This window comes from Sceloporus occidentalis, unplaced genomic scaffold (assembly GCF_023333645.1).
Source record: "Sceloporus occidentalis isolate IW3139 unplaced genomic scaffold, rSceOcc1.0.p SCAF_8, whole genome shotgun sequence".
NCBI classification, from domain to species: Eukaryota; Metazoa; Chordata; class Lepidosauria; order Squamata; family Phrynosomatidae; genus Sceloporus; species Sceloporus occidentalis.
Window position 1 is genome coordinate 15733318 of NW_028316988.1, and position 19821 is coordinate 15753138.

Here is a 19821-nt window from a genome sequence, read left to right on the forward strand (position 1 = left end):
ATTTTTTGTCTGAAGCCCATATAGTATGAATATGATATATGTGGTTCAAACAAAAAAATGGGGTTCAGAATGCTTTAGGCTTAATACTATATGAAACAGGTTTCTGAGACAATGGGTTTTCATAGATAATGACAAAAACAACCCCCATTTAATGCTAAAGAACAACAGCAGTAGCTTTTCATTTTCATTTCCAGATGGGAAAAGGAAGGAGAAGTACTGGACCAAAATGTCATGTTGAGGATGGAGCAAGCTTGTTTTCTGATGCTCCAGAGGCTAGGACATGGAGCAACCGATTCATGCTACAGGGAAAGAGATTCCTCCTAAACATTAGGTAGAACTTCCAGATGGTAAGAGATGTTCAGCAGTGGACAACACTCCCTTGGAGAGCTGTGGAGTCTCCTTCTTTGGAGGTTTTTAGATGGAGGTTGGATGTGCTTTGATTGTGTATTCCGGCATGACAGGGGGTTGGACTGGATGACCCTTGGGATCTCTTCTTTGTCACTAAAAAGATGTCAGACAACATCTGGAGAGCCGCAAGTTCTAAGGACAATCCCTCCCTCTAAGGACAGCTGCTGGATGACTGGGCACAACCCTTAGCCATGGAGACAGCATATTGAAGGTCAATATGGCTAACGGGGTTTTTTAATCTGTTTTTATTGGTGTATTTGTATATTGATTGTATTTGATGTTATGTAATTTGTGGTATTGTTTGATTTTATGCTGTTCACCGCCCTGATCTTTGGAAGGGTGGTACACAAATAAATTTTTTATTATTATTATTATTTATTAATATTGTACAGACATGGATTCCACTTGTCTCTTCTTACCCCAAAGTCAAAGCAATTGAAGGAGGAATGGAAATAGTTCCTTGGGCCCAAGCCGTACATCTTCAGGGACATCTCGGTGAGGAATAAGCCAAGGAAAACAAACTCAGCAAAATCTAAAAGAAAGCAAGAGAAGGAAGAGAAGAAGCTCAATTGCCATAATTTTGGCCCCAAAACCTGCCCTTGACATGAGGCTGACTTACAGTTGAATATGTATAGTAATTAAACAAAAACATTAAGCTGTCTTATACTGAGGACCTTTTCACATTACACATGATTCATTGTTGTGGCAACATGTGGCAATGATTTTAATTGTTTTATCATAGTCTGATGTATTATTATTATTATTATTATTATTATTACTATAGCATCTGATGGAATCCTGGGATTTTCAGTTTAGGAAGAGTACTTATAATTCTCAGACAGAGAGCTCCAGTGCCTCACCTTACTAACAATCCCAAATTCCATAGGATGCAGCTATGCCAGTTAAAGTGGAATTACAATGCAATATTTTTGCAGTGCTGATGGGCCCAAGATGGTCCCGGGTGCAGTTCCCACACCAAAAACCTCCACAGTTTGGCTGGGATGGCATTCTGGAAGAGTTCTTTGTGCCACCCATGACGCTGGCAGCCATTGCCCTCTCAGATCTGTGTATAAGTACAACAAATAGGATTTAACATAAGTATGTTAAATCTGCATAAGCAGCATTAAATGGGATCACAGCCTATGTGCAAGAGAGAGAGAGAGAAAAACGCTAAACTGAAAAAGAAGTCTACATGGGTGGCGAAAGGATGAGATACTCCATGATATGGCGATCCAAGACTGTGGCATCCCATAGATGAATTTGTGGCCCTTGACTCTTCCAACCTCTCTTTTTTTAGTTAAGACCCCCATGGCAATCTGTGTGCCAACTTCTGGAAGACTCCAAGGGCAGAAAACTGCCCTCCGAACCTACCACTGCTGTCCATCCTGATGTAAGAGGATGCCGGTCCTAGATGCATCCATCTCCATCCAGGTATCATCATCCATCCACATCCCTTTCAGCTGATGGATCAGGTTCCCATCTGACACTGGCCAGCCATTGTAACGGGAAAAAAATTGCAATTCAGTGTCGCTTGTCCATTCCTAGATTTAATTTAGCCTTCTCTTAGAAGGAGCATTTCATAATACAACTGGATGGGAGGAAGGGAGGACAGAGGGAGGGCTCGCTACAAATTGTTTAATCTAATTTTTTGCTGTTGTTTATAAAAGATCGTACTCATTAAAAAAAGGCCACGCCAGTCCCTCTCTCCCCAGTACATTCGAATTAGACAGTTAGCGGCTCTTCGTTTGTCAGTCACCGACAAATTAATGCCATTTCTATGCTGTCACGAAGGATCAGATCCTGGGAGCACACTTCAGAGAGGATGCTATAAAGCTGGCTTCTCCAATTTTGCACTCTCCAGGTGTGTTGGACAACAAATCCCATCATTCACCAAACCCAATAGTCCAACACATTTGCAAGGCACAGGCTGGGGAAAGTGTGATAAAGACCCAGCCTTCTCCCTGCCCGGGAAAGAGGACTCCAAACATGCCTCCCTTCTTTCCCCAAAGCACGTATCTAATATATTCAAGCCAACATAAATAAGCGTGCTTGTTTTGAAGCTTTCCCTGCTCTGCATATTGATATCCACAGGGAGAGCCAGGCTGCAACTTCAAAGGCAAACACAGGATCATCAAGACTTTAATTGCATACTGGAGACATCCAGAGCCTGGCTGAAAGGAGCTGTGCTCTGCCGGTTTTGACCATTAAAAGCTACATCCAGATACTTGTCTTAACTAGAGTAGATGCATTTAATCCATTGCTGAATGGAACATCAGCACTGATGGAAATCCCATTGATTCCATAGGAGATATATATCGGACATTCCATAGGAGATAAGATAGTACATAGATAGATAGATAGATAGATAGATAGATAGATAGATAGATTCTATGGAATCAATGAGTTTCCATCAGTGCTGATCAATTATATATAATTTGAAATTCTAGATAAAATAAAAGTTAAGTAACATAATGAGCGCATGTGGTTTAGTGCTTTACATGTTGTACCACGACCTTGGAGAACAGGGTTCAAATCCCAACTGGGCCATGGAAACCCATTGGGTGACACTCTCAGCCTTAGAGGATGGTAATGGCAAATGTCCTACAAAGAAACCTACCAAGAAAGCGCCATGACAGTTTCAACTTCCATCTTCAAACGGCTTTCCTTTCCCACATTGGGAAGGTGTTCAAATCACCTGCTCATTAAATGTACATAAAGCACATAGGCATGAGACTACAAACCATTCTTCCCCTTTTACTATAGTGGGGAGTGGTGCCCGTCCAAAAATCACAAAACAGATCCTCTTGGGGCAGTCTGCAGGTTTTTACTGAGACATGAAATGAATTTTTTTTTCACTATTCATTTCTCTTTTCTTTCCCTCGAAACCCCAGCAGCTCTCTTTTCAAAGTGCTCAAAACAGTCAGATGCACCAAGCTGAGAAAGCTAATCAGAGCATTTCAACAAACAGAAAAGTGGAGAGGGAAAAGAAGACAAAGAGATTGGGAAGGGAGGGGGACAATCAATGCAGACCCCACAGGCTCTCAGCAGCTGCGAAGTTAATTTGTAACGTAATTAAATTCTCCCCAGAGGGAGAGAAGTGATTGAATTAGAGGCGCCCCAATCCCGCTTAGGGTGCTGTCAATCCTCGGAGAGCAAACGCGAAGGCTCCCTTCCCTACCAAAGATCACACGTCTTGTCCAGAGTCCAATTACAAAAACCAGCCATGACATTGTCTCATTAGAGGTGGCCATGTCTACTTCATTTGCACTGCCCCTGAAAAGCTTGGCTGCGGACGGATGCTAAAAGACCTGTCCTCCCCTCTCTCTCATATCACTTTAAGGGTTTCTTCTTTCCTGTTGAAGTTGTCTAGGTGTTTGTGGGTTTCAATGGCTTCCCTGTTGCATTCTGACCTGATGGTTGTTGGCATGGTCCAGAATTTAAATAGGAATAGGAAAAGACAAAATATATATATACAATGCACCCGTGTCATACGTGGGCACGCTTTATGCGGCTTTCAGCATACGCTAAAAGCCGCGCTGGGAGAAGGGGCAGCGCGTCCCAGTCCCATAGGGAATAATGGGGCACGCTCCCATGGCGCGCCTGTGCTGCCATGCCCCATTCATTGAAATGGGGCTTGAGCATAGGCGGAATTCGCTTTACGCGGGGGAGTCCGGAATGGATCCCCCATGTAAAGAAAGGGCAGACTGTAGTGCAAAACTCAAAGGAAATAAAGGAATGTCTAATATCGAGAAGTATGGCGGCTAAGGCAGCAAATCAAAGAAGACCCTCTCTAGAATCAGGAGGAAATGACCAATTTAATCAAATACTGGAGGCCATAAAAAGCTCACGGTTGGAAATTAAGCAAGAGATAAGAGATTTAAGAGAAGAGATGACACAGGAACTAAAATACGAGACAAGTCTAATTAGACAAGACCTGGATAAACTCAATAGAGATACTGGGAAAATCACTGGCAAAACAGAGAAACTGGAAACCACCTCTAAGAAGCCCAGGGTGGTTTATAACATGTTCTGCTACTGCTGGTGTTTCTGGCTGGCCCAGTCTGCAGGGTCTCTCATGTTCCTTGATTCGTGTTTGAATGCTGCGTTTGGTGGTCCCTATGTAGGGAAACTCTGGACCACGCCAACAACTATCAGGTCAGAATGCCATTGGAATCCACAAACACCTGGACACCTTCATCAACAAAGAAGAAACCCTTAAAGGAAACAAAGTTTGGCTACCAGTCCTGAAAAACACCAAAATGAAGACCCAGCAAATGCAAATGAAAACTACTCAGGGTCAGGGGTAAATAGACACCTTGCCATTCAACAAAAGACCATCACACATGTAACTCACATGTAAATCACTTCCTCTCAAACAAGGGTCATACAGTATATATAAATACCCCACTCACTCCCATGCCAGCATTCTCTGAAGACGCCAGCCACAGATGCTGGCGAAACGTCAGGAATAAACCCTTCCAGAACATGGCCACAGAGCCCCCAAAACCTACCAAAAAAATCTATGATGGTTGCTTGGGATTAAATGGATGATTGTCCACACCACTGTATTTCCAGTTTCTATGTATGGTTGTGAAAGATGGACAGGGAAGGAAGATGACTGTAAGACAACCAACACATTTTAAAACTGGTGCCAAAACGCCAAATAAATGTGTCCTAGAGCAATTAGAAGCCAAAATGACTAAACTGACATTAAACTAAGTTTACCTAGAAGCCAAGATGATTAAACTGAGACTGTCAGATGTCATGAGAAGGCACAACTCTTTAGGAAAGACAATAGTGCTTGGTAAGGAGGAAGGCACTCGGAAAAGAGAAGGACTGCATTACTATCAAGAAAGCCACAGCACTGAGTTTGCAAGACCAGGCCAGGGATGTCAATATCAGGGTGATTTGGAGCTTTCTTGCTCATAGGGTCACCATAGGTTGAAGTTGACTTGATGGCAGTTAACCACAACAATGTGAACCCAAGCAAATGGTCCTACTCAAGATAAATTGCATCTAAATTTTCCCTGGAGACCTTGGTTATTGAGGATTATACATTCTGAGCCATGGCAGCAGACCCTTCACAAAAGTTACACACTCCTTCAAAGTTATAAATACCGTTGTCTTGCTTTCAGAAGCAGCCAGACTTTGGCTTTCTTGCAACAAAAACACACCAGCATCAGCTGCCATTTCCAGTTCACCAGTCAGGATACCAGTAAGCTTCCTCCACTCTCTCTGTTCTCTCTCATCTCTCTATTCTTCCCACCTTCTATTGCTACACATACCCTATATAATTTTTCACTCAATTTGTAATTAACAAGAACATTCTTCCTGACACCAGCTGGGAGATGAATATCTCCTCATAAAGTTCTCTTCTTTAAACACGCCATGGAAAGCAGTTCTGTGCAAGCAACGTCTGCTACTAATGGCTCCTTTCTTGCAGATGCTGGCGGTGGGGAGACAGCGGAAGACCAATGGCATTTCTTAGCCACTTAGCCCCAAGCGAAATGAGAGAGATGGATGTAAGGCAGAGCAAACTCAACAATCTGTCCTCACAGCCTTGCTATTCCCAGGGTTTGCACAGAACAAGGAGCCAGCGAAAGCTGGAGACAACGGCTTCCAGTTTTGCTCTCAATCTCACAACAAAAAGGAAAGGTTTTGATGGTTTCTTTTCCCCCTCCTGTTTGCACATCCCTTGTTATGAATTTGGTTTTCTCAAGAATCTTATGGATAAAGGCTGGCATCCTAGTAGTCAACTGCAATACCACAAACCAGATGTGTGACTGTGTCATTGTCCAAATCAGGAGGATGCCAACTTCAGAAAAGTCAGCTTCGGTAGTTAAAACTCAGTAAACATTTATTTAAAAACCTTTATTAAGAAACAATAGCTCCTATCTGGTGATTTGTATTGTCAGAACTGACCAACAAACATTAAAATTACCTAAGTAAACTGCATATAGTTTCAGACCTTGGGTGGGCTTCATTCTCATTTGTTACCATTAATAAATGCATTTCTCTTTCCTTCCCCACATCAATCCTTTTCCTTTGATAGATCCAGACGCTTTCCCATAAATGTTCTTGCACATGCTCATCTCCTTTTTTTGCATTATCTCAACATCTGCGTCCATTATCCTACTTTACTATACTCTTCCCCTGGGTCCACCAGCTTTCTATGATGGTATGAATAAATGGCCAAAGCAACCCAAGGCCTTACTTACACAGTGCAGTGGTGAGCCCCTCTGGCTGGTCGTAATGCACAATGGCGACACACATGGTATTGAGCGCCACCACACAGAGGACCATCCAGTAGAAGCTCTGAGCTTTCACCATGCGCCGGATGAAGAACCGAAACATCTTTTCTTTCCTACGGAAGTAGGAGGAGCTCTCATTTTTGCCACTCTTCAGACTGGCGCGGGCAAACGGAGACCCTATAAGCATTGGGAGGGTAAAAAGTGGAATCACTGCATGTAGGAAGCTAAACCCAAAGAGACAAGGCCGGCATTAAACTATGATCACAATGTAAAACAGCCATACCATCCTTGCGGTAAGAAGCAATTAATTACAAGCAATTGGTTACGTACAACAAGTTACTCTTCTTTGCTGAGGCACATTAGTCTGGGGATACTGCTGAAACTACTTATTTTTATTTAATGCAACAAATGTTTTGTACAGCAAATTTTGGAGATGCTTAGTTTTCGGAAATGTTTATGTGGTTCTTGCAAACAATATATAGGGAATTAACAACCCACTTGTCCTGTTAATGGTCAACGTGAGGCCCCTGCTCTGCAAGTCAGCACATTTCCAAGCCAGCTTGCAGTCATTTGTTAAGCTTCCCACCAGCATCGCAGCACCAGAGAAATGATCAATATTAAAATGCTATAAGCTAAGCACTGCTTTAATTTGTTTAAATCCACTGAGCTAAGCCTAATGTCAGTCCCCAGTGAGATGAAGAGGTCTGTTCAGTCCCATTGATTCCAGTGGGTCTATTCTAGTTAGGATTGCTTTTGGATCTAGCCCAACGTTCCCCAGGAGTAGGGCTCTGCACCTTTCCCATCACTAACAGAATGAAGGTTTCCTATTGGATCCGGATTGCCGCATTAGACCAATTCGGTTTATTTTGTTGATTAGAAACTTTCCAAAATTAGCTTCTTTTTCATACATATGACAGAAAGACCTGATACTCTAAAAATGAATTTAGGGAGAAGCAAACATGACAGATACATCCATCACAGCAGAAGGCTGGGAATGCTTAATTCCTTAAAAGTCTGGTTTTGAATGGCTACATATTCCACCAGGATAGGTGCTGGAACAGGGCTGCCGGCTCTTGGTGGTGGGGTTTCCCCCCCTCTAAGAGTCTCCTCTTCATGCTTTACACCTATATGGCAGGCTGGAAAAACATGATCCTCCCCCATGCGGGGAATTCCTGTACTTCTTGAGTTTGGCTGGTGCAGATGGCAGAGAATTTCATTTGCATTGAAGAATATGCTCAGGTTTTCTAATCACATCTCTGGGATGGAGCATGCATGAAGCTTTTTAAGAAATCCAGTGTGGGAGGGAGTGCAACCATCTGATTTTCCCATCCTTAGTTCTGTTCCCAGGGCAACAGATAGCCCCATGTCAGAGGGGCTGGAGGATCTGCTTTGGGTTTCAATGTGAATCGCAATGGAGCCAGACAAGGGGCTGAACCAATTGGGGGATAGGCACTTTGAAAAGGTTCCTTTAAAGTTCAAAAACCTGGAGCAGATTCACCACCCAAGTGGTATGGGAGGACCCCAACCACTATTTCTTCATTCACTCGGAGCAGGTTATGAAGCTAAGCAAGGTCGGGTCTGGTGAAGACTTGGATGGGAGATCGGCAAGGAATGCCAAATTGTAGGCTGTATTTCAGAGGAAGGCAATGCCAACAACCTCAGAGTATTCCTTGCCTAAGAAACCCCTATGGAATTCATTGGGTTGCCATAAGTCAATAGGTAACCTGAAAGCACATGGTGTCATGCCATCCAGGACCCTGGGATGGACTGTGGGTCAGAGAATGAAGGCTCTGATAGAGAGCCTGAAAGCCCAGAGAACATGCCAGGTCTTCAGCCACAAGAACGAAGTCTCCAGAAGCCACAAGAGCAGGGTTCCCAGCAGTTACAACCCTCAGAGGAAGAGTCAGACTTACCAATACCTACCCCCATGGAGAGACACTGAGACAAAGAAAGTCATGGACACTTGCAGAGTTTATATAGAAAGCATGCTGCAACTAGGCAGCACCTACAAGATCTAGGTGGACTATAAATAACCCAGCACCTGCCTTGGAAAAGTGTGGCTGACAACCAACCTCCCTTGGATGAAGCTACATCGGTGCCATGTTCCATGTTTCCCTTGAACTCCGCCTGGACGTCTGACTGTTCTTGCGGACAATCCTTTGGATTGCCTACCTGGACTGCATACTGAACTATAAATGACTTGGACTGGACTGGGCTGGACTGAACTACCTCTGTTTCTCAGATGACATCTTGGTGAGCTTGGATTCTCGCTCCCTATAACTCTGTGAAACTCTCTGCTTGCATGCTGGGAGTCTGGTTTGCTTCCCAAGGGCAAAATAGGACACACAGAGAGACACACAAAGCAGTCTACAACCTAGCATTGGGTGACCCAGCTGGGGAAACAATTTGTCTGAACAACAGCTTGGTTTGTTGAACCTCTGGCTTACCAACAGAGCAAACATCCGTGAAGTGGTCCTCTCCCTCTTCCGCGTGGATTAGGTCATTTTTGCTCTTCTTGATTGTTGCTCTTTTTAATACTGGATGCAAAAGAAAGGGGTGGGAGAGAAGAAAAAGAAAGGATACCAAAGGGGCCCATCAGTATGCAGCCGTAGATAAGCCCAAGCTCACACCAGCCCAAATTGCCTCTTCATCCAAGGTGGAGTTCATAGCAGCTTCACAACACTAGCCATTATAATTCAGTCATGACAGCACCGGCTTCCCTTACAAGCCCTTATACCAAAGATCATTAGTCGTTTTAGCTATGCTCAGCCTCCTCCATCTTTCCATGAAAACTTTAGGAGAGAAGGAGGGGAAAATAATCGAGAAAAGCAACAAAGCAACATCTTACGCCAGCACTAAGACACTACACGGTGTGGTGATCACACACTATTTACTCAGCAGAAAGGGCTCAAACTAAAAGGTCTGAATGACCAAAACTCTCACCAAAGATCTTGCTAACCCCTTTGCTGACACCAGTTACCAATGCAGAATTAAACTATGGAAGTCAACGCCACTATCTGTAGTGAAGGCTGCCATTTGGATGGTGTTAAAGGGGCCTTCCATAAACCGGGGAGGACTAAGTCTATCAGTGGCTACCAGTAATGATAAGAAAATAATATCCCTGAGATTCAGAAAAGAAAAGGTGTGGGTTTTTTCAGCTCAGGAAGCAGATAACCTGCACAGAAAACAACATTCCTGTACAGAGAATGCTGTTTTCTGTGAACAAAAAACCCCCAACTTCTTGAGAATGATGGGGATTGCATCCCCACTGCCTGTGGAGGGGCACATATTCCCCATTCTTCCTACCAGGGTTCATTTTGCACATAGTCATTACTGAAACAACCTCTCTGTTCCTTGGGAGGTGCCCAGAGTCCTGAAAAATCTGTCTTTCTTGCTTCTTAATTCTGTTTTTAGCTCACTGGAGTGGACATTTGTCCCTGCCTGTCACTCCCTCTCACTTGCAGTCTCTTTCTTTGCCTGTCTTTTCCAGATTTGTCATCATATCTCTTCCTCCAGACTCTTGTGGGGTCATGCTTGACCAGACTGGAGACAACTTGATCTTTCTGCCCCTCCTTGGAGACAGCCACGTCAGCATGGATGCCACCTCTGCCAACCCTTGAACCTTCAACCAGACACTGTGATGGGACTAGGAAGGAACGGCCCTATGGAGCTCCAGAGATGAAAACTGCATGCCATGCCCTCTAAAACCCTGACAAGTTGCCGTCCACTCACTGTTACAGCTGCCGCCGCTGCTAATCTCCACCGTTGCCGTGCCTCGCAGTATTGGGCCTTCAGAAGTGGCCCTCCCTGACCGTGATCAGGAGGAGAAAGGAAAACAACAAGAATAACAGAGGAAGGAGAGAGAGGGTAGGAAGGAGAGGAGACACGAGAGGGTGAAAGACGGAAGAGGGAAGAGTTTTAACTGCACTTTCACCAACTGCAATATCTTTTGAGCTTGATGTCAACAGGAACAGCAGAATGGTCCCCTTTCTCTCTCTTGGCAAGAGGAGCATGCAGTCCTGCAACCCTAAAGACCTGAGCTTTGAGGAAATGGTGAAAATAAAATGTGTCTGTCTGGGACTGGTTTGGATCACCACACCTTGTTATGTCTTTTTGCTTATACGGGTCCGATTCAGAACCCTTGGCTCTTTGGGTGGGCCTCCAACCCAAAATGTGTCTCCCCAACTCTCTCCATGCAAAAGATGGCAGATCACCTTGTACAAACAGTGAGTGGATTGCTTTACACAAACAACAAAAATGTGCTCCAAGAAAAATGGCAGCCCAACCTCCAGACATTTCAGGGATGCTCGACTTGTTATGTGGCCACTGTCTTTCCCAAAGCTACACCCAAGTTTCTTTGACAGCAAACACAAAGTGGGATGGGTTGATGTCTATCCTTGGTGCCTTCTCTAGGAAACCAGCTAACTGCAGACCCCCGACACATGTCCACTTCATCTTTACAGGTGTCCACCTAAGCCTTCATTAGGGACCTTCTGTGGGGAACATCATGTGCCACAAACAATCATAGTGCAAAGTGACCATCCAACTCGAGATAGACGTGGGCTCCTAGCTCACTCAAGGAAGAGGACATGACCCCTTTCCTTGGAATTCACAGAGATGGACACAGCATATGACAGAGGGACACTGGACAAATTAACCTACCATCCAGGGGGGACTTCTCTTCAGCATTCTTGTCTTCCTCTGCTAACATTACTTCCTCTGAAAACACAGGGGGGAAGAAACAGCATTTACAACCATGGATAAAACGTCTATACTGAGTCAGAAAATGTTCAGTCCAAGGGTGAGCACACCATAAAATACTCATCTGGAAGAGACCACTTTTTGCATTTTTAAAAAGTATTATTTTCAGTATTTGCAAGTCTGATAAATTCTGCCCCATGGGTCCTGAGAGCAGAAAAGCAGCCTCCGTAACCTCTGTAGTTCCCCACCTCTCTGCAAGCTAAAGACCGATTTTGAGAGAGAGACACTTGTATTAATTTGTATTTGGGGGGGGGGGGGGGAATGGTCTGGGAAAAGGGTTAGTAATTGATGTTCCGTGAGCCTAGCAATTAGATTAAGGGTGAGGCTAGCAATTAGATTGGAGAGTGGGAGGCTAAACAAGCCTCTCTGAGATTCAAGAGCATCGAGGCTTTGATTGTCTCAACAAAAAACATAGCATTAAAGAAAAGGGTAGGAAATTCACCCAGGGGTCATCCAGTTGATATTGACAACTGTGCTTACAATATGAGTGAAACGAACGTTCGAGAAGTGATCCCTATAGTCCTCATTCCATGAAATGGAATCCCAAATTACAATTGGAAGGGTTAAGGCTAGAGAGGGGGGAACCCTACATTTGCTTATGGATCTCAGACTTGCATTAAAATGTACAGGATGACAGCCAGCATAGTAGTGGTAGGAGCATTGGCCTAAGACTCTGGAGACCAGGGTTTGATTCCCAACTCAGCCATTCAAGCACCCTTTCAATTTGCTTGGCAAAAGTTATTCAAAGGAGGTTTACCTTCCTTTAGAGCTGAGAGAGTGTGACTTGCCCAAGTGTCCTGGAGTCCTAGTCCAAATCTCAGACCATTAACATCATGTCGGCTGATTAAGTATAATACAAATGAACTAAACTCTCGGAAAAGAGAGATGAGAGATGTTTACTGCTCGACTTTCTTCCCTTCTTTTGTTCACCTAGATGAGAAAGGGAAGGCAGACATCCCCCCATCCACCTCCAGGGAATCATTCTGACAATGGACCAGAGTCCTTTGGTAACAGCAAGAGTTCTTCTACAAGGAACAAGCAAAAGACATGGCATGCTGGTTGTGATCAGCAAGGTGCCTGTTTAAAAATTAATAAGCAACTGGCAGGAGAGACAACCCTCAAGGTGTGCGAATGCTTTGGCATTGGAGACAGATCACTAATTTAGTATCAATGGTTGCTATGTAGTAATAATACGTTACCCCCATACCCAGTTTGTTTATTTATTATGTTAATATGCCTGACCACAAAGTCCTATTCTGCTACTCATCGTGATGTAGAGGTGACCCTGGGTTCTGAAAGATCTTGCAGGTTCTTCTAGGCTGGTAAGGCTTTGGGTATGATCTAACTGGCAGACAGCATGTCTGTTATCTAAGGAGCAACCGAGCTTAACCTAGAGAGGACCATCACCAGAATATGGGCACCAAATGATGAACTGGCTATGAACACAATTACATGGGGAATAGAAGTGCTGTGGATTGCTCTGATTAAATTCTCCATCAGTGACACTGCGGCGTTAATATACTTCCTTTCAGTAAAATTAATGCATACATCTCTTTTATTGAAAAGCTGTCACTCAGGTTTAGGTTTTGTGCTCATCCTTTCATTGGCATTGATAGCGATCCACCCGGCTAGGCAGCCTTACCAGGAGCTGTCCAATGAGACAGAGATCAGAAGAGCGGCCAGTCAAGGAACCAGAAAAAGCAAAGAAAGATTAGACATTGCTTCTGGATTAGGTATTTTGATGGTTGCTTCTGCTGCACCAATCCCAGAGTCAGCAGGGCCCTGGTCCCCATGGGAGGATCAGGTGTTTTCCTCAGGAGGAGGGCACAGACAAAGATGGCAGGTGAGTACCTGACATAGGAGTCCTGAGGTTCCAGTAGGAAACACTGTTGAGCCACCAGTAGCATTTATATGGCTCTCATCCTGTACAGCTCAGTGTAGCATAGCAGTTCTGCATGCAGAAAACCACTATATATGGTCTCCCATATTTTGAGATGAACTAAAAAAGTAATTAGCAGCATGAGCTTTCGTAGACTTAAGTCTACTTTCTCCAAATGCATCTGGGGAGGTAGACTGAAGTCTGGGAAAGCTCATGCTGCCAACCTCTTTCTTTAGTTAGTCTCAAAGGCACTACAAGATCTCTCTGCCTTATACCAAGTCAGACAATTGGCCCATATAGGCCAGTATTGTCCATTCTGAGTGGCAGAGGCTATCCAGGGTTTCAAGGCAAGATTCTCTCCTAGTGTTATCCGGAGAGCTCAGATATGACCTGGTGGTCCCTCACCCAAGAATTAACCAGGATTGCACCCAGTTTCTGAAATCATACCAGATCAGGTGTGTTCATAATGTTGAGGCAATGCATCCAGAGAACAGATAGGGAATATGGTACAATGTCGGACTACAATAGCCATCATCACAGGCTACACTGCTTGAGGCAGATAGGAACTGCAGCCCAACAGTATCTGGATGTATAGACATTCTTCAACCTTGTTCTAAACTAAAGAGCAGAAAGAAAAGCTGTTGTGTGTGGTGAGAGGATGAGATATTGGATCAGTGGATTCATCTCCTAACAAAGCAACGGCGGCTAATTTTTAAAGGCACATCTATGAAAGGAAAAAGGCTAAAGTTAAGCCAGTGATACTTTTTTCCCTTTTAATCTGGGCCAATCAAGTCTTCTTGCTTGCAAATCCTGTTATCTCTGGTCAGCTCATGAAACACGGCTACTGATGCACAGTCTCCAAGGTGAATCCAGCCGCTCCTTTTAACTCAGAAGGCAAAAGTTAAACTAAACATGCCACAGGTCACTGATCCCAGGAGAAAAGGAACCACATCGCTACTGATGTTGTTTTACAAGCACCCTCCGTACTGAAAGCTTCCATCAAAGAAAGAGATTTGGGGAGGAATTAATACCCCAGCAGCACAATTCACTTTGCAAGACTTCTAAAAGGCTCACAGGCGGCATTTCTCTCCAGCTGCTGCATGTCCTTGCAAGATAAGAGACACTGTCTGCAAAAGATCATGGGGGGGCTGAGGCATCCTTCTCTCTCCTTGGACACAGAGCTTCAGAGAAGTGCAGCATAACAGACTGCAGTTTAATGAAGAATGAAGTGGCAAATTTGCTTCCATGGATTGGACCGACATGCTTTGGATAGTCTTCTCTAATCCTTAGGATGGGTATGAGTACAGCCCTGCTTGTCCACACATCTGCAGAGACTCAACTGACTTGGATAACAAGGAAAGATAGAGCAGTCACTGGCGTAGTGGTTTGGGAGAAGTACTCCATTTGTTTATGGACCTTCAAAGTTGCCACTTATTCTCTAGCAACTACACGCCTGTGTGTTTTCAGTGTCCCAATGCTGACTTTTGCTTTGATGCGTGAGGCATTGCATCTGTTCTCTAAAAAAGAAACATTCAGTTGTAGCACATCTGAACGGTGGAAATACCCAGCGCTTCTTTTTTTTCCTGGTGCCTCTCAAGCGTCTGATCTTTATGACACCTCTTGAAACAATTCAATTAGCCTTCCCTTTTCATCAGCAGAAAGGATTTATTTGGGGGTTATGGTTATGATCTTACCTCTCTTAACCCACCCTCAGATCTGTTATTCTTTTATGGATCTGTCTCCTCATACTTTTTGTCCCTCACTTGACTTATTCGTCTTCAATCAGGATTGGAAAATGCCCAGAGCTTGGTGATAGAGTTTATATGCTTTGAAGGTTAAGCTGGGTATGCTTAACCTGGGGAAGAGAAGGTTAGGAAAGGATGACAAGATAGTCATGTTTAAACCCTTAAAGAACATCATGTGGGAGAAGAAGCTGCTCCAGAGACTAGGATATAGAGCAATGGATTCAAGCTACAGAAAAAGAGATTCCACCTAAACATTAGGAAGAACGTCCTGATAGCAAGAGCTGACTGACAGTGGGAGACATTGCCTTGAATAGTAGCGGAGCCTCCTTCTTTGAAGGTTTTTCAACAGGAGCTGGATGGCCATCTGTCAAAAGGTGGGCTTTGATGGTGTCTTCTCGCATGGAAGAATGGTATTGGACTGGATGACCCTTGTGGTCTCTCCCAACTCTATGAAAGCAAAAACCCATCTTCAGCACTTCCACATAGTACTGGGGAAAGAACACCTTCATTGAAACCCTGGGATGAAAGTGACCCTTGGAGAAGAAAGTATTGGTCTAGATTAACCAATGATCTGACCCAGGAGATTCCCTGGTCCTATGTTTAATAATATAGGAGGAAGAGGTCCATTGCTTTGAAGGTCCATTGATATGATGTGAAGACACAAGTTACAGTCCTGTTTCTAAAGCTAAACTGGGTTGGGTCCTAGGCTATAGATATAAGGGAGACACAAAAAATGAGGGTATCCCCCCACCATAAGAATTTTAATTTCCAAGTGTAAAGATATCACAATTTTGTGGATACTGTTGTATTTTGCTGCAAGGCCAACACAGCCACCCTTGAATATATACCCGTCTTTATTCATCTTGCTTGGGACCTCCCGCCCTTTCAATGACAGTGGTCCTAATGGGTCAGGACACGAAAATGGATGTGCCCAACCACGGCTGGAAAGCATTTTTGGAATTTAAACAAAAGAGGAAACCCTGCCATGTCGCAAATTAAGTTATACAGCACAAATAGCAATTGGCAGGCACTCTTTTTGCTAAACTAGAAATATAGCTAGAGGTGTAAACACACAAAAAGGGCAGCTTTTATGAATGGGAATATGAAATGAATGCCTTCTATTCAGAATGCTGGGAAACCACAGAGTTCTCACGCAGCGATAAGGTGAGGTTTTGCTAATTGCAAGCTGTTCCTGCCAAGCAACAACCGTTAGAAAGGCCGGCCGAGGCCTCCCCTTTTCAATGACCACTTAGCTGGTGCAGCCTGGCATTTGTCATAACATTTCCAATATCCAACCCTTTCCCCCCTCTGGATTGAAACAGAGTCAAGAGTCCCTTCCACAGAAGCAGCTGCAACTGTCGAAGGCAAGGTTAGCATTAGCCAGGCTGTCTAGAGAGATATCCAGATGCTGTTTCTTTGATCGTGGCTGCCTTTCTCCATGAAACCATATCAGTTTAGAGCAGTCCCACAATATAGACCAGGGATTCCCAAACTTTGGTCCTCCAGGTGTTTTGGATTTTAGCTTTCCAATGCCCCAGACAGCACTGGGCAGTGAAATCCAAAACATCTGAAGGACCAAAGTTTGGGAATCCCTGGTCTAGATTGTGGGCCAGGCCAACACATCTCTTTGTAGCCAAGGAGAGACTTTGTTGCTTAGGAAAATTGACTGCTCCTTGGGACCGAGTCCATTCCCGTGGAAGATTTAGCAAGCATAATCTTTCCTCGCTTTATAAAAGTAAAGATTAAATGTATACAAGACAAACCCTTTGCAACAACAGCAGAGGTACGATTAGCTTTGCGTATTAATATAACCCTTGGAGTGGATGTTGCAGCTAGTTTCAGCCCTGAAACTCCCCTGGAAATTTCCCCTCAGTGTGCTAGTTTGGAGTACATGGGGAAACTTTGCCACTATGCTCTTAGCTATGGTTTCGTAGGGTCCTTGTAGTTGACCCCCTCTTGATTCGAGCTAAGTAAAGGACCAATAGCCCCAAAGAGACTATGTTTATTCCCTTCTCTCATCCCATGACACAGAAACCGTCTCCTCTTACCTGCCTTAAAGATCCACTCCAAGTAGCCATTGAGTTCCCTTTCAATCTGCTGCTGTCGCCGGAGTTTGAGGAAGGCCCGGCGGTTTTCAACTCTTTCTCGTTCTTTGGCGAACTCACTGCAGAAAAAAGAAACAAATGCCCATAACAATGCAATCCCTACCCCAGTTTAGGACTCCAATGTAAATGCACCCTCCATCTCACCTTTCCTAGTATACTTCCATCTGGCATACAGGTTGAGTCTCCCTTATCCTAAATGCTTGAGACCAGAAGTATTTTGGAATTGAGATATTTTTTTTTTAATTTTGGAATATTTGCACATACTTAATGTAATATCTTGAAGATGGAATCCATGTCTAAACGTGACATTTCAGCCTATATAGACATATTGTCCAGTAGTCATCGATCACCTTCACCTCTGTAAATATCCAGTTCCCTTTTTAAAGCTCTCCAAGTTGGCAGCCATCACTCCATCTTGCAGTAACGAATCCCACAGTTTATGTACTTTGTGAAGAAGTAGTTTCTCTTCTTTGTCTTAAATATCCCACCATTCAACCTCAACAGATAACCCCAGGTTCTAATATTATCAGGAAAGGAGAAAAGCTTTGCCCTACCTACCTTCTCCATGTATGTGTATGTGTTGTGTACCTTCAAGTCATTTCCAACTTATGGTGACTCTACGGTGAACTTATCACAGGGTTTTCTTGGCAAGTTCCTTCATAGGGGGTTTTGCCTTTGCCATTGCCATCCTCTGAGGCTGAAAGAGTGTGACTTGCCCAGGGCCACACTATGCACTATTTTGCACACCTTTGTCATACCTTTGCTTGCTTGACTATTGTGATGAGCGCCTACACTTTGAAATGTACCACTACACCATGATTTCTAGTTGTCCCTCTGATCAGGAGAGGCTGGTGGCTCCAGAGCCAGTGCAGCAAGGAATATATGCCATGTTTTACTTAATTTTTAATACTTTTTAAATTAAAATCACCAGATTTCACTGTTTAGATGGAATTTTAAAGAAGCTACTCAAGGTGATGACCTCTTTGGCAGTTTAACGTCTGGCACCTTGGACAGCTCCTTTCAAACGCCAGTGTGGTTTTCTTACCCCACTGACCCTGGAGTCACCAGCCTCCCCAGCTTCAGATTAAAAGCAACTGATCCTAGAAGGCCTGGAAGGAATAACCGGTTGCCAGTTTGAGCCCTAAAGAAGGGGATTTTAATTAGTCTCATTCACGCCGGCATAAATCCACCCGGAATCAAACTTGCCCAGAGGGAACCAGAAAGAAGCTGTCAGCAGTCTGAGATCAGGCAGTCATTAAGCCACAGCAAACACAGCTCACATATTCCCCTACATTTCCCAATTTCACAAGGCCCAAGGGACTTCAGGAAGCCTGCATTGGGCCATAAAGTAGGCTTTACAGGACACATGAGTTTCCCTTTTCTATTCCGTAACATCAGCAGAAGTTCCTTTAAGGAGAATCGATGGGGAAATGTCCATGCATGCAATGGAAACCTTCACCTACTTCATTTGCATGTGCCAGAATGGATGTTTCAAAATTGTTTTTCCTCCTTGCTAGGCAAGATCAAAAATATTCACAAGCTGAGAATGAGTGTGGTGTAGTGGTTTCAGTACTGGGCCAGGACTCAGAGAGACCAGAGTTTGAATATCCACCCAGCCATGGAAACCCACTGTATGATCTTGGGCAGGTCATGAACTCTCATCCTCAGAGGATGGCAATGGCAAACCCCCTCTAAATAAATCTTACAGAGAAAAACCCATGACTTGAAGGCACAACAATAGCTGAGCACTAATCTAACTTCTGTCTTGGAGTTCTTGTCCTCAGCCCACAGTCCAAATGCATGATCAAAGCAAGACTTACATGGGCTCCAATGTCAGGAAGAGAAGGGCAGAGGAGGGAGACATACAAGTGCCCCAGGGCACCCTCAGATTCTCAGTCTTCATTGCACTTGTCAAAACTGTCATCTAGCCTGGAGTGGCAATGCCTGAATAGCCCCAAAGCCCTTCTGAGCGACCTCATGGTGCTCCTATAATGACTACTGGCTGAAACCTGCCATCTGTTCTCCATGCTTTGACCCCACTGGCCCCATCTTTACCATCTTCCCACCCTCCAAACCATATCCTTCAATCCGGAGCCTCAAGCTTCAGACCAACTGCTTCGTATGCCCTCCATCAAACCAACAGCTTGGCATTCAGGAAGTGTCTCTGTCATGAAGACCGAAATTGTCAGCCAGAGCATTTATTTCCCCCCATTTGCTTCATTCATCCATCCATCCATCCATTCATTCTCTCCTATAAAAAAAATGTCCTCCCTTCTGGTTCAGTGCTCCAGACAGCAGCACCATCACTCAGCTTTGATTTCTAGTCAAGAAGGGGAAGGAGGGCTGACAGCTACCAGGGAACAATAGCCTGCATACGTAATTTGCCAGGTCAGGAGGATGCCCTTATTGATACTGTGCCATGTTCTTTCGCTGCAGACTGAATCATGGGGAACAAACAGTGGCAAGGAGGCAGGAAAAGGTTATAAGAGGGGATCCATTACCTTCTTCAAACCCTGCCATGCCAAAAGGCCTCAGGAAGCAATGGAGAAAGACGCAAACTGAGACACAGATTAAATGTTGGTGGTGACTGCTGACTTTCTCAGGTCAGGGGAGCAGTGACTCTACTCTAGGTTTGCATCTTCACTTTAAAGGGATGCCAGAAACATTCAAGA

The 19821-nt window shown here is 44.3% G+C and overlaps 1 protein-coding gene across 8 annotated transcripts in view; it reads right to left on the reverse strand.

Annotated features, from left to right (window-relative positions):
* LOC149308021 (voltage-dependent N-type calcium channel subunit alpha-1B-like) overlaps positions 1-19821 on the reverse strand; it is a 170986-nt gene that overhangs the window by 76319 nt on the left and 74846 nt on the right. For 6 of the 8 annotated variants that reach the window (XM_089534919.1, XM_089534918.1, XM_089534917.1 and 3 more), the window contains exons 8-13: positions 17093-17208; positions 11322-11378; positions 10392-10466; positions 9107-9196; positions 6627-6836; positions 828-940 (exon numbers count right to left, since the gene is read on the reverse strand). In XM_089534919.1, coding sequence (XP_089391045.1) covers positions 828-940; positions 6627-6836; positions 9107-9196; positions 10392-10466; positions 11322-11378; positions 17093-17208 — 661 coding nt within the window. The remainder of the gene's footprint in view (positions 1-827; positions 941-6626; positions 6837-9106; positions 9197-10391; positions 10467-11321; positions 11379-17092; positions 17209-19821) is intronic. The other 2 variants (XM_089534922.1, XM_089534921.1) reach the window with 1 other exon arrangement.